At 37.0% G+C, this 12,509-nt stretch overlaps 1 protein-coding gene across 7 annotated transcripts in view; it reads left to right on the top strand.

Moving 5' to 3' along the window:
• PTPRD (protein tyrosine phosphatase receptor type D) overlaps positions 1–12,509 on the top strand; it is a 1,574,709-nt gene that overhangs the window by 1,526,056 nt on the left and 36,144 nt on the right. For all 7 annotated transcript variants that reach the window (XM_082842820.1, XM_082842821.1, XM_082842823.1 and 4 more), the window contains 2 exons: positions 1,864–1,983; positions 2,499–2,653. In XM_082842820.1, the coding sequence (XP_082698946.1) occupies positions 1,864–1,983; positions 2,499–2,653 (275 nt within the window). The remainder of the gene's footprint in view (positions 1–1,863; positions 1,984–2,498; positions 2,654–12,509) is intronic.

Here is a 12,509-nt window from a genome sequence, read left to right as displayed (position 1 = left end):
TGAGTTTCTCTCTTGCTTCCTGAACTCAGTACATTGCTGGCATCCCTTCAATGCTGCAATAAGAGGCCTCCAAGGTTTCTTTTGTCTTTTGCAGCGAGACATCAACTTGACATCTATTTCATGGTTTAAAACGGAGCCTTTGACTTAATTTATGTGATTTTTTTTCCATCTGAATTATGGCTACTTAAGTAGTGTTGGCTCTATTAGGGTAGTAGCCTTTGCTAAGTTTGTCCAGATGCGACTTGGGTTTTAATGGATGGCCAGAGGACATATAGAGGTACCCAACCCTGGTCTTGCTACATCAATATTCTCCTTAAAGAACTGTCTTTCCCTTGTGTTATTTTTAACTTAGAACATATGACAGAAATATAAAACAGAAGAATATTTTGTGCATCTAGAAAATGCAGGTCTTTTAAAAAAAGTCTTACTAAGACACAAAGTCTCCATTTTACTGTGAACCACTTTTGTTTGTTTTTCATAAAATAGATAATGTCTGTGTGGGTCTCACAGCTGAAATAAAGGCACAGAAGTCAAACCTTGAGAATGCAGTCTCTGCTTTACTATGTAACTGTACCTTCTTTTTTATCTAGTCTAGGAAATTGTGTAGAGGATTAACCCTCTCCCTTTGCAGAACATCCAGTATCTAGAAAGAGGCTGAGTCCTTTGAGCAGCAGATGCTTTAGGTGTGAAAGAGAAAATTGCAATATTATTCACAGAATGCTAGTAATATTTATATTCAACATAAAAGCAAATAATTATCTAGTAATTCTATTCACTGGGCCAAAAAATCTAGTATCTATGGTAATAATGCCTCATTGCTTTTGTTTAAATCCAAAGATTGTAACTTTCACATATTTCTTTTTCAGGCAGAAGATGTACTTTCTAATATAAAATACTACTAGATTTCTTTACCTAGAGAAATGTATTTTAGTTGGCTTCAATTAAGAAATACTCCCATTTCTTTTTCTTTTAATGTGATATAGAAAGGGTAAATATATTTTGATCTATGGTCTTACTAGAAAATATAGTGATGTCTTTGCTATTTTTCATTACTCTTTTTAATGCCCAAAGGACACATTCAGTAAATTTGAGGCTTACTGCAGACTTGGAATTATTCTTTGTTGAATGTTGAACTAATTGGGTTGAAAACTTTTTATGCGCTTTTGTTGTTCAACTCCACATAATAATTGTAGATTATTCATCTGAAATGAATGGATTTTTAATTATTTACACTTTGTCACTGCTAGCGTGTGACCCTCTGAGACTTTTTGAAGAACAGACAGCTCTTTTCCCCCTAGACTTTACAGATTTAATTTGGTTTTGATACACATACCATTTATCTTATATTAAAAAATTCTGTGTTGTCTGTTATACTTCGATAGATTTACAAATTATCTCTCCTTTTCTTTAAACAAGCATATTTGGAGATGGTGATAGCTCAAGATGAAATGGGTTGTGCCTTTTAAACCTTAACTATTTCACCATGTCATTTAAGTGCCTAAGTGTAACCTTTCTGAAATGATTCTTAATGTCTATCTCAGACAAATTTGTGTTTTCTTTTCAAGTACTCTGAAGTTTCAAATACCTCTCTCCTTATTTTACTCAGTGACAATCTGCAATTTATTTCTCTCCAGGAAAATTGAATCTGTTACTGCTTAGTATTCCTACCAGTTTGAAAAATGTGGTTTACATTGGCATCAGAGCAGCAATTTACATATATTGGGATAACAAGAATGCACGCCAGAAAAAGATCAACATAAAACGAAATGCGGAAAAGCTGTTTTCCTTCAACAGCAACTCAAAGTAAAACTAATAGAGAAATTGATGAGGATCTGCCCTGAATGTGTCACTTGTTTCTTCTAGGTGAAGTGTGACCAGTATTGGCCCAGTAGAGGCACAGAAACCCATGGGCTTGTCCAAGTGACGCTGCTAGATACCGTGGAGCTGGCCACGTATTGTGTTCGAACGTTTGCACTTTACAAGGTTTGCTTTTTATTTTTTTCCCTCCCTTTCCCCTTTCCATTATTTAAAGAAAGCTTCTTTTGAAAAATCGAATATCTCAGGGCTTTACTTAAATCTTGATTCTACTGGCAACAATGAAGAATGAAATAATTCTTCCATTATCGCTCAGCAAGTTTTCTCCTTGTCTGGAGATGTATCAGTAAATATGGAACTCTTGCTCTGAATGAAAGTCTCAGCAAATGAAGAATAGGTGAAGAAGAACTAGTTCTTTCTGTAAAATGTAACAGGAGTGCTCTTGATAGTTAAACCTGAAAAAATGAATGCTTCTCACCTAGGAATTTTGCCTTCTGGAGCAAATATTTGTCATTTACATATTGCTTGAGGTTTATAACTCCAGAGTGTGTCTTCCCAAAGGATATAGGGTGGGGGAAGGAATTAAGATAGCATATCTTTGTGTTACCTCTTGCATGTTATTATTCATCATTACAACCTGAGGGTAGGAACACAGAATTTCAGCCAGTGTTCCTACTTCACAGAATGGTTCAAGTGAGAAGAGAGAAGTAAGACAATTCCAGTTCACCGCCTGGCCTGATCACGGTGTTCCAGAACACCCAACACCTTTTCTAGCTTTCTTACGGAGAGTCAAAACCTGTAACCCTCCCGATGCAGGTCCGATGGTTGTGCACTGCAGGTAAGAACCTCTGAGAGCATTTTTCTCTCAGTCAGAAGGTTTGTGGGGAGACAGAAACCGAAGGATGCCTCATTGGATATTCTGTTTCCAACCTCTTGATACTCTGGGATAGCAACTGCCTTCGTAAAGAATACAGGTAGTCTTTTTTGGTCAAAGGAGGCCTCTACTAACATTAATAGGAAGGATTTGATACAGTGCATACCCGCCCTGGGAGATAAAGGCAACTATGATCCATGGTATTTTCTCTTTAGAGCAAAACTAAATATATTCTTTCAAAAAATAATATATGTATGAATTGTTTGACAGGCTCTTGTGGGCTGGGCTGATACAACCTTTTTACTGTTTATAGGGAAAAAGTGCTGAACAAAATATTGATAATATTGTAAACATACAAGCTTAGAGAGATAATTTCTTACTGCATATTAGCATTCTCAAGTCACATATAGAAAATATACTATTTTGACCTTTAAAATTTTATTTAATAAAATATATACGAAGTTCTATAGTTCGGAAGAATTTATTTTATGTACTTGGAGGTAATGAACCCATATTTCTCTTGAAATGTATAATTTATTATTTTGTACTTTTAATTCTAACATTCTCTATATCATCGCTCAGATTCTACTATATGTAAGTGTTCATACGTTTTTAATACTAAACTGATTTCTTGTAGTTTCCTGGATTCCTCTCAAGTATCATTACTAACAGATTATTAAAGATATCTAGTCAGATTCTATTTATTGCTATATAAATTACGGTTCATGTAACTTCATAAGACTTTTTTGTAACCTAAGTAATTCAAATATGAGAGAACACGGCTTCTTGCACAGATAAGTAAATTTATAGTTTGGAAGTACATAAAAGAGGAAAGGAAGCATTTATCATAAACCACTTCTATCATTACTTAATAGTATAACTTTCATTCACATCCCATATTATACTATAGCATAATGTAGTAGATCTTAGAAATAGGGTCTATTTTTATAAAAACTTGGGGACAATGGATGGATCAGAATAAAAGCAATAAAATACACCTGACTAATCCATGCTAGAGGGGTAATTGCTAAACAATGGCCTGGCAAATTCCAAGCAAGATAATGTTTAATTTCTCTTTTCCAGCATTTTTCCCCAACAAAAACGAATAATAACATTACCTTATATTCATTGAGTATTTTACAAATTCCAAAGAACTCTCCCACGCTTTACCGTGTTTGATGTTCTTAACAATATGTCAGGTTGAGAAGAGAACATAAGAGAGGCTACAGGGTTTGATTCAAGTAAGATAGCTAAGAAGTTGGAGGTACAGTCAGCCTCACCTTATAATCAAGTTCTTGCTCCTCTTTAATCAGGACAGGGGCCTTTGAGGACCTGCCACTATGTTGCAGTTTTCTGCATGATTCTGAACCAGTATAAATTATTGTTATTAACTTGAGCAAATTATTATTAATTGAACAAATACTTTTGCATCATGAAATCAGATTTCTGGTTGGTTTCAGCAGGCAGTCTGTGTACTCTGTTATACATCTTTGCAGACCTCAAAGAGCCACTGAACCTGGTTACATGGTGCCCCTGCTCAGCACAAAATCAACTTGATTGTGAAGTTCACACATGAAATGGTTTCAGATGGAGTTTGGGCATAGGAGAGAAAATGGAGAGTTTGGCCTAACTCAAGAAATGTTGCCTTCATATGCCTACCGGCAAAAATGCAATTCACGCAGATGCATACATGCATACACACAGATGTATGTATGTTTATGTACATACATACAAACACATATACATTATATATATATATATAAAATAATAGGAACAAAAATTAGGGAAACCTAACTTGGAAGTTTTCATTGAAAAGAAGTGTTATGATATTTGCACTGTATTTTGAAATATAGTACGTTCCCTCTTTCAAAATGTGCTTCCCACTCCTATAAATGAAAGTGGAGGCCCTGGAAAACTAAAATAAATAGAATGATAATTTTAAAAATTCAGTTTACCCTCTGTTGATCATAAGCAAGGTATAAGGCTTTATGATAGGTACTTGGAGGGCTCCAAAACACTTAGCAAGCAAGTAGGAGAGATAAGATAGCTATAATGCCTTATTTTGAGAAAATACATACTCTCCCCCACAACACACACCACCTGGACTCGCCTCTGAGAGATACAGACAACTCAGGAGAAATAAAGAAACAGAGATTAATGTGGAGAGCTAATAGCTGCTGACATTTGGAAGTGCTATGCCTGAGGCTCCAGAGAAGCTAGTATTGAAACAAACAACAGAAGAGTTGGTATATTGGTGGAAGAAATTTGTTAGCCACTTTGAAACAGTGAAGGAAAGATGCAGCATAAGCTGAGCTCTGGGAAACGATCTGTGTTCATCCAAAGGTAACCTCACATGTCTGATAAGAAATCTTGGTCTCTTTGAGAGAGGCCACATCCACACTGCGAACTTCCAAAGCATCCCGAATCTCTGACTTGGTTACCAGTATGTTAAAACCCAAGAGCATAATTTTTCTGACAGAGTGGCAGTGGACAGTCATTTGAGATAACAACTGCTCCTGTGGTATCCCAGAAATGCTGGTTTAAAAATCATCTCTAAGCAGGAAGGAAAGTATGCAGAAAGTGACACTAGCCATGTCACAAAGGGACCCTGATTAGTTACCATGATCATGTTGCAGATAATCACAGAAAATACTCTGGAGTTTAAACACTGCATTTCATGTTGTGATTTCTCTCATGATGGACTTGAATTTTTTTCTCTGTAATGAAGAAGTAGTGGCAAAGTCAAAGTAAGTCTAAGCCTTCTGCCAAACAGATCCTGTGACAAAGGAAGAGTTTCTCAAAGAAGTCTGATGGTAGACAAAAAAAGAGGATGGGACTGGAAAAAGAGAAAATTCATTTTCCTCCAATAGTTTTGTCTTAAGTAATAAATGTGACAGGGCTAAAAAGCCATTATGAATAAAATGAATTCTAACAATCAATAATAAAAGAGTTATGAGAATAGACTAGTGCAACAAGCAGAGACAAGACCTTGGAAGGTCAAGGAGAAGGATGGAGTCTGCCACATTCCTAAAAGAGGGAATGTCTGGTTCAACAGACATAGGAGAAAAGACCAACGCTAGCCATCAGTCACTTCATACAGAACATGTAATCTCAACTTTAAGAGTGCACACTCTGGAGTGATAGACTGCCTGGGTAAAACTCTGGTTTGTTCGCTTATTGGCTGTGTGCCTCTGGGCAAGTTATTTCCTATCTGTTAGCCTCTGGTCCTTCACCTGTAAAATGGGGTAACACTACTCATAGCAATAAGAATTTGATGAAGATTAAATGAAATGATACACATAAAGCACTTAGGACAGGGCTTTTTATATAGAAGTATGCAAGAACGTTAAATTATTCGTATATTAATTATTGAGTGAGTTTTCAAAGATAATATTTGTATTTCTAACTCTAGGGAGAAAAATTCAACATGAACTTGGATATTATCTCTATGGCATGAGCCATCCATCCTATGAATAACTAAATGTTTATAAATATCCAAATATTTAATTGAATAGATTTTTTTAATTTAGATATTTTCCATCATGGAAATGCCATCAGCTCTTTGACAGTGACAGAGAACATGTTAAAGCTATGGGTTAGAATCTTTTATAATAACAAAGCTGTTCTCAGAAAGACCTGAGAAACCATTGAACTCTTAAAATGATGCTGTTGAGGATACATAGAAATTAATGCTGTGGTTCTTAAGGCCTTCAAGATAAAGACTGAATTTAGCATTACATTCACGGCCATTTATCATCAAGGCTGATCTCGCCCTTCATGCCTCACTGTGCACTCTCTCAGCCACCTCCCACGAGGTATACATTCCAAGTACTTTCATCTCTGGCTCTCGGCAAATGATGTTTATCCACTCTAGAATTTCAACCTATTTCCCTTTTCTACCTGATGATGTGCAACCCTGATTCATAATCTAACTTAAACAGTATTCCCTATGTGTATTGCAAAGGCTGCAGACTGGCCTCAGATGATTTTGTTAATATACATGGTAATTTTTTTTTTAACTTCGAACTTGAATGCCTTTAAGCTGCCATGCACTATCCAGTTTTCCAAACCCTCCCCACTCATATATATATATGTATTTTTTTACACACAACTCAGCTCATCTATTTATAGGAATTGCTTCATCTTGTAGACGTTTGAGTCGAAACCCTGGAGAAAATTTTTAAGCTCATTCCCCATTCCTCTTCCCACAGGAAGAACTGAACCTTCTATCCTCTCAGCTCTCATCAAATAGTTTTACACTTAGCCTCTTCGGCTGTCTGTGTGCAGATCACATATGCCTTGCAGTCGTAGAGGGCATGGGCTATAGATTATGCACAATTGTATCTCAGCTCTTACATTGTAGTAGGTGCTCAATAGTTGCTTGCTGAAGTTAAATTCCATATGGCGTTTCGGGAATCTTTTTACAGAAACAGTATGATAATTTCAAGGCTGGACTGGTTTTGGTTTTTGATTTTTTTAATAGGAGACTATATTTTTGTCTCCTTAATGTTGAAGTAATTTTTTTTTTACAACTTAATTATTTTAAATTGCCTTTATCTTTCTAATACCTGTTTCTGAATCCCTTTTTCTACTACTGTACATTTTATGTCCTTTCCCACATGCCCTTCATTCCATGATTAAATATAGACATAGCTCTCTGCTTTTGTGTCAAAATAATAGTTAAGGATATTGAACCCTTAATCGACATCAAGTAATCTTTCCTCAAACGGGAGAGGCCCTCCTCTAAGTGTTTTATGTGTGTTATTGCATTTTCCCCCAAGCATCTACAGAGGTAGGAACCTTATTCTCCCATTGCACACATACAAAAAAAACACAGGCCTAGAAAAGTCAACTTAATTGTCTGAACTCTTGCCATTAGCGGTGCCAAAACAATTATGCGCCCCAGGCTGCCTGGCCGTATGGATCAAGTAAATTCTCCAGTTCATACATCACTTGATGGTCCTCCGCTTCTCCTCTGGCCAGCCACGTGGAGGGCCTTTCACTTTTAGACTTACCCTGATGACTTGGTCAGCAGAGCCACTCCTTCCTTTCTGACTCCACCTCACAGTGCATATTCTAGCCTTTATTTCACTCTTTCTATATCAAAGATGATTGCCAGCAAGTGAGTCTCTTCTACCACTCAGTCATTTTAACATAATCACAACAGCTACCAATTACTGAGCCATTACTGTTTTCCAAGCAACACTAAGCACTTAAGTGTTCACTCATTTAATCCACAAATCAATATATTTTACTTGTAAAGCACATTGAAGCACAGGGAGGTCATAGGTGATTTGCTCAAGGTCAAGCCGCTCATAAATTGAGGACTTATTTCAAAGTCCCTGACCTGCTTACCCACCATTATATCCAGTTCAGACTCTTTTTGTTGCAGAAAGTACCTTAGTTCCTTACGCATAACGTCTTACAACATACGTGTTGACCACATGGTTGTCAGGCGGATATTTGCCATTATCTCTTTACAAATATCTACTCAGTGCTAGAGACATGCAATATTTTTTCTCCTTCTTTATAAAATTTGGTTTTGAAAGAGACTAAGGGAGAGACGTTTCAGGCTATTTTCACAGACGTTATACTTTACACTTCCCCATATTATTTCAATCTTCCTCTTAGAAAATAAAGACACTTTGTTTTTTTTTTTTTTTTCCTTTTTGAGCCTTATTCTTTGTGTGTGTGTCTTCTTTTGTTTGTTTGTTTGTTTGTTTTTAGAAGTGGTGGTTTATATTCTGCTAGTACCAAAGGGATACAACAACCAATTTGCTAAGTAGTTGCTTCTTGTTAGGAGTGAATAAATTGGGATGAAGCTATAATTTCATTGAGTCAATTATAAAACCTTGACTCATGATACTAACTGCGAGTCACATTAACCCCTTTTAGGACCAGGGGAATATACTTTCTTCATAGGAGAAATGTATTCATTTATGAATAAATGTGAAAGAAGGATAAATCAAGACCCTCTACCCCTGCATCTGTCTTTTTTTTTTTTTTTTTTTTTGCGGTACGTGGGCCTCTCACTGTTGTGACCTCTCCCGTTGTGGAGCACAGGCTCTGGACACACAGGCTCAGCGGCTATGGCTCATGGGCCCAGCTGCTCAGCGGCTTGTGGGATCTTCCCGGACCAGGGCACAAACCCGTGTCCCCTGCATCGGCAGGCGGACTCTCAACCACTGTGCCACCAGGGAAGCCCTGCATCTGTCTTTTAAATGAAACAATCCCAAGGGGAGTGAAATAGATCTTCTGAGGGTAATTTAAATATTTTACATCATAGAATCAAACCAGTCTTCAAAACTGAAAGGAACAGGAACTGTGGGCCAGAAGTAGATAATGTCCTAGAAGCATCAATGGGCCACTAAGGGTGACCCAGTAAAAATCAAATGACAATTTGTGGTTGGAAAGATTCCCAAGATCTAATCTTCATAATATTTTTTGACTTTATAGGTGAAAGCAGAACCAAGAAACTACTTAGATCATATTCATAGCATAACCACTTACTCCTAATTCCAGCCCAATATGGACAGAAGGGGCCTTTTCAAGGTCAAGGGATTTTGGAAAGCATTGCACATGAGCATAAAAATAAAAGACCTGTGATCCAAAGGAGCTAAGAGTGCTGTGGAAAACTGTTTAATGCATTTTTAACCATTCATTCTAAATTCCATCCTTTATTCTTCCCAATGTTCTATTCAAATATCTCTTTAGATCAAAGACCATAAGTATTGCCAAAGCATGTGATAGTTTTGAGATGCTGACAAGTGTGAACCATAGACCCGTATTTTCCTTAAACCTGGGATTTGTTTTCATGTCTAAGTAATAAGAGAAGCTGGCCTTCCACAGATGAAAGACTGGATTGTTTAAAGTACCAAGATCTCTGGCTAAGAAAATGGATGGAATATACAAATTATGTCCTTATTTATGGAAATATTTTAAGGAGAGGAGAAATAATTATACCTTGTGGAAACTATTATGCCCAGTTCTGTTCTTATATATCAATAACTCTGCATAAAAAAAGCAAATTTTTAGTTTATGAAACAACATGGTGATACAAAACAGGAGGCCAGATCTTCAACATTCTGATGGCAGAATCCTATAAGAGAAAAATGCCTTACCTCCACTGAAATGGGTTAAAAATATTTGACTCAAAAAAAAACATTAGGGGCTTCTCTGGTGGCGCAGTGGTTGAGAGTCCGCCTGCCGATGCAGGGGACGCGGGTTCGTGCCCCGGTCCGGGAAGATCCCACGTGCCGCAGAGCGGCTGGGCCCGTGAGCCATGGCCGCTGAGCCTGCGCGTCCGGAGCCTGTGCTCCGCAACGGGAGAGGCCACAACAGTGAGAGGCCCACGTACCACAAAAAAAAAAAAAAAAAAAAGAAAGAAAACATTAAAAGAAATTGCACAGTGGCCCCCATAGATGTAAAATTTAAAACACACACTGAAGGAGTTTGGGGGGCTGTCTGGTGAAATGGAAAATTTGTTTGGAACAAAGCATTATAAAGGCAGTAGAGGAGAGGTGAGACCAGTATTATAAGAAACTAACTTCAAAGTCATATATTAGATCTATACTATGAGAAATCCCTTCCAGGGCAACTGAGAAACTATCACCTTACCATTCTCATTCCATCCCCAAGAGGAACAACCAAATCACTTTCGTGTAGGAATGTGACAATTTAAGAGCATCTTCCCACCATTTATTGGATTTAATCCTTATAAGCAGAATGGTAGGTTGCATTATTACCATCCTCACTATACAGATAAGGAAACTGAGACTGAAAAGTCTCAATTTGCTATAGTGACTTGCTGTAGACCACATTTTTAACTAGTTTTATGATTCAAGGGGTGAGAACCCATGTTTTATGATTCAAGGTCTTCTCCTCTTACCTTAACTGCCATTCTCTATTTTGCTCAGTGTATGTTATACACATGAGAGCAGACCTGTCCTCAGCCAATAACAGAGCTGGCTTTTAGCAGACCTGAAAGCCCCTTTGGGGGCAGCACTGCATGGTGGTGAAGACTGTGCACTTGAAATCAGCTTTCTAGAGTTCAAATCTCAGCTGCACCATTTACTACATCTCTGACCTTGGGCAAGTTAATTAACCTTTCTAAGCCTTGACCTCTGTTCAGTAAAGTGGGGATAATAGTAGTATGTCCTTTGTAGTATTGTTTATAAAGATTTAATAAGATATGTCTACATGATAATTAGCCAGCTATCAGCCACATGGAAGTCAATAAATGTTTCTATTTTTTGATGTTTTTATTATCATTAAAACACATTATGTGTTTTACCTCACATAAAATAGGCGGTTGTTTAAATTGGCTTTATTATTGGAAAACAACAAAGAATACTATCAAACAACAAAGAAGAAATGTGAGCTTGACTTCTATGTAATTTGTGATTTAGAAGAATAGAAAATGAATGCGTGTGTGTGCATTAACCTAGAAAGTGAGTAGCAACTAGAATATTTAACACTTTAAAAATGCATAAGTACTGTAATAATTATTTAATTGAACTGAAAAAAAAATTCTTCTTAGAACGGATTGTTACTGTAAGACCAGTTTTCTCAACCTCAGCACTGTTGACATTTGAGTCATGAAACTTTTGTTTTGAGGGACTGTCCTGTGCATTGTAGGGGGGTTAGCAGGATCCCCGGCCTCTGCCCACCAGATATCAATAGCACCCTCCCAACAGCTATGACAAGCAAAAATGTCTTCAGTCATTGCTGAATGTCCCCTTGGGGGCAAAGTCACCCCTAGTTGAGAACCACTGCTATATGGCAATGAAACTGATTTTTGATTGTAGCAGAATGTATATATCCAAGTGATAGCCCACCTCAAAGCTTTAAAGCTTGAAAACCTTCTTTGAATGGCTCTCTTATTATAAGCATTTGGAAAACTTCTCTCTGAGACTTACATTAAGAATCACTTTTTAACTCATATAGGGAATTAAGCTCATTACTTAAAAAATCACCCAAAATATTCCCTACCTTGATCATCTACCATACAAACCAAAGACTTGGCTCTAGATGTCTCTTGGTACTTAAAAAATAAACAATTCCAACATCAGTAATTATCAGAGAAATGCAGATCAAAACTACAGTGTGCTATCACCTCACACGGGTCAGAATGGCCATCATCAAAATGTCTGCAAACAATAAATGCTGGAGAGGGTGTGGAGAAAAGGGAACCCTCCTGCACTGTTGGTGGGAATGTAAATTGATACAGCCACTATGGAAAACAGTATGGAGATTCCTTAAAAAACTAAAAACAGAAATACCATATGACCCAACAATCCCACTCCTGGGCACATATCTGGAGAAAACCATAATCTGAAAAAATACATGCACTCCAATGTTTACTGCAGCACTATTTACTATAGCCAAGACATGGAAGCAGCCTAAATGTCCATTGACAGATGAATGGATAAAGAAGATGTGTAATATACGATGGAATATTACTCAGCTATAAAAAAGAATGAAATAATGCCATTTGCAGCAACATGGATGAACCTAGAGATTATCATAGTAAGTGAAGTAAGTCAGGCAAGAGAAAGACAAATATATGATATCACTCATATGTGGAATCTAATTTTTAAAAAATGATACAAATGAACTTATTTATAAAACAGAAACAAATTTACAGATATCGAAAACAAACTTATGGTTACCAAAGGGGAAACGTGGGGGAGGGATAAATTAGGAGTTTGGGATTAATGTGTACACACTACTATATATAAGATAGATAACCAACAAGGAGCTGCTGTGTAGCACAGGGAACTCTACTTAACATTCTCTGATAACCTATATGAGAAAAGAA

Source organism: Leucopleurus acutus, assembly GCF_964270905.1.
Source record: "Leucopleurus acutus genome assembly, chromosome: 7".
Classification (NCBI taxonomy): Eukaryota; Metazoa; Chordata; class Mammalia; order Artiodactyla; family Delphinidae; genus Leucopleurus; species Leucopleurus acutus.
Note: the sequence above shows the minus strand (reverse complement) of the source record. Positions and strands in the feature narration are given on the sequence as shown.